This window comes from Dryas octopetala, chromosome 5, assembly GCF_963921425.1.
Source record: "Dryas octopetala chromosome 5, drDryOcto1.1, whole genome shotgun sequence".
Taxonomy (NCBI): domain Eukaryota; kingdom Viridiplantae; phylum Streptophyta; class Magnoliopsida; order Rosales; family Rosaceae; genus Dryas; species Dryas octopetala.
In genome coordinates this window covers 3,596,192-3,598,958 of record NC_141370.1, presented here as the reverse complement: position 1 = coordinate 3,598,958, position 2,767 = coordinate 3,596,192, and the positions used below count along the sequence as shown (strand labels likewise).

Below are 2,767 nucleotides of genomic sequence, written 5' to 3'. Positions count from 1 at the left end.
TAACTATGTGATTGGCCTCAATCGATCAAATAATGGTCATGTAAGACCGCTCGAGAGACATTTCGATTTCTCCAATGTACGCTTCTGGCCATACAAATTGGAGGTTATGCAAAGATATTCCACTCCATTTTCCTCAGTGGTTTCAACGTGATAACCGTTGGCTCGAATATCCTTATAACTCAACAACGTTCTTCTGGAACGTGGAGAATATAAGGCCTCATTAATGGTAATTCAGTACCATTGGACAACATAAAAATGGGCTTTGCCATGGCCCTCTATCAGGTTGGATTGGCCTGATATGGTTGTCACAGAGGTATGAGTAAGCAATAAGTTTGAAAAATACTTCCGATCTTGAAGTATGGTGTGCGTAGTAGCACTGTCTGTCAGACAACAAACTTCCCCACTAAACATGCTTATTCATAAATTTAATTCAATAGATCACATGTATGAAAATAACTTAATTGAATTAAATAATATTCGAGCATAACCAAATTTCCAAAACAAATAATCCAAATCATAAATCACCAAAATAATCTTTTTTCTTATTCAGAAAATAAATACGACACAAGTGCTGATCATATCCATGTCATCGAGTTTTAGTTCTCGAAGTGTCCAGATTCAGCCTGAAAATCAGTGATTTCTAAGGTGGTATCCATAGAAAATGATTCCTCAACGAGGTTGGTCTCTCGAGTTCCGCGACTGGCGTGATACTCATTTACAGCTTGCGCTGATGCACGGCAGGTGCGGGACCAGTGATCAGTTCCTCCACATCGGTAACAGAGATCATTCTGATTCTGATTTTGGTTCTGATTCTGGTGGCGACGGGCCGGACCAGTGTTCCTCTCATTTCGAGTTCTTGGGGCCGAGGGACCGCGGTTCCTACCACGTGGGCCTTGGCCACTAAAATTCGGGTTTCGTGGGCCATGACCGCGTGGGCCTTGGCCGCGTTGGCCTCGATCATACGGGCCATTCCTCTGAGAACCTTTCCTTCCATTTCTCGGGCGGTCGGACTTCGTGCCCTTTCCATGACCTCGGTATCCTCTATCGCGGTTTGAGTTGCGATGAGCAACAGCATTTGCTTCAGGAAATGGTGCTGCTTTAGTACCGACAGGTCGGGCTTGATCATTTCTCATTAATAAGTTGTTGTTCTTTTCAGCGAGCAACAGAGTAGTGATCAATGCCGAGAACTTGGTAAAATTCCTCTCTCTGTATTGTTGCTGCAGGACCAAACATGAGGCAGGGAAGGTGGAGAAAGTCTTCTCCAATAGGTCAGCTTCGGTGAGCTCCTCCCCACAAAATTTGAGGAGTGACCGGATCCGGCAGATTTCCGAATTATACTCATTCACGGATTTGAAATCCTGGAAACGGATGTTCTGCCAGTCATGTCTTGCTTCAGGCAAGAAAATGGTCTTCTGATGGTTAAACCGCTCTTCCAGAGCAACCCAAAGAGCTCGTGGATCCTCTTCAGCGAGGTACTCAACTTGGAGTGCTTCTTCCATATGCTTCCTAATGAAGATCATGGCACTTGCCTTAAGGGACTCTGCAACAACATTGTTTGCATTGATTGTCGACCTCATCTTCTTGGCAGTCAAATGAAGCTTAACATCTTGAGTCCACTTTAGATAGTTTCTTCCGGAAACTTCCAAAGCGACGAAATCAAGCTTGTTGAGATTTGACATTCTTTGGTTGAAAGGAACAAATAATCATAATTAGTGCTTCGGGCAATAATATCCATAAACAATAAATAAGAACTTCAAGTTCTATAACATGGTATAGACATGTAAAATCTACTGGTTTTATCATGTATGGTGAATTTATGAAGGAAACTTCAGGTTCCTTATACGGCATTATTGAAACTACAAGTTCAATATTTATGTATGAACTACTGGTTCATTAATTACCTGCAATTTCTACACATATATTCTAGTGCAAAAATTTAAACAAGTAAAATATTCATATACCCAAGTAGAACAGAAAAATATCACAAAATTATTTGAATAAAAGTTTCTGGCATTTAGGATATATATATTAAACGGTTTGCATACTAACAATAAACTATCAGCAGCACAGTGGTTAAGGTGCACTCTTGGTACCCAAGAGGTCCTGGGTTCAAACCCCAGGCATGACAAGAATTAACATCTCCTTTTTACAAAGTTTCAGGAGACTCGCCATGTGTCAACGTGGGAGTGGCAGCGACGTGGCGCTGACGTGGCGCCTGCATGGCGCTGATGTGGCAGCGACGTGGCTGCCTGCGTGGCAGCTAGGTGGCTGCCTGCGTGGCAGCTAGGTGGCTGCCTGCGTGGCAGCAAGGTGGCTGCCTGCGTGGCAGTGGTGGCTGCCTGCGTGGCAGTGGGCTGTGCTGCTGGGCTGGGCCGCGCTGCACTGCTGGGCTGGGCTGCTCTGCTGGGCTGCGCTGCAGCAAGGCTGGAAGGCAGCGAGGGCTGGCAGCAAGGCTGCTGGTGCACAAGGGCTGGCAGCGCGAGGCTGCTGCGATGCAGCAAGGCTGCTGCTGCTGCTGGGAGGCGCTGGCAGCAAGGTGTTGCGCGAGGAGGAGCTGCTGCTGGCAGCGAGGCAGCAAGGCTGCGCGAGGGCTGCTGCAGGCAGCATGGCAGCGAGGCGCTGCTGCGCGCGCGAGAGCTGCTGCAGGCAGCGCGCGTGGGCGTGTGGGCTGCGAGGTGCAAGGCTGCAGCGGGGCGAGGCGCACGAGGGGGGTTGCTGCTGCAGGCAGCGATGCGTGACTGCTGCTGGCAGCGCAAGGCAGCGAGGC

General features: G+C 47.8%; 1 protein-coding gene across 1 annotated transcript; it reads right to left on the bottom strand.

The window, feature by feature from the left end:
* Positions 1-596: 596 nt before the first annotated feature.
* LOC147283609 (uncharacterized) lies at positions 597-1,860 on the bottom strand. Its single transcript, XM_086245335.1, has one exon. It carries the CDS (start codon positions 1,677-1,679, stop codon positions 597-599), a length of 1,083 nt encoding a protein of 360 aa, XP_086101461.1. The 5' UTR covers positions 1,680-1,860.
* Positions 1,861-2,767: the final 907 nt, after the last annotated feature.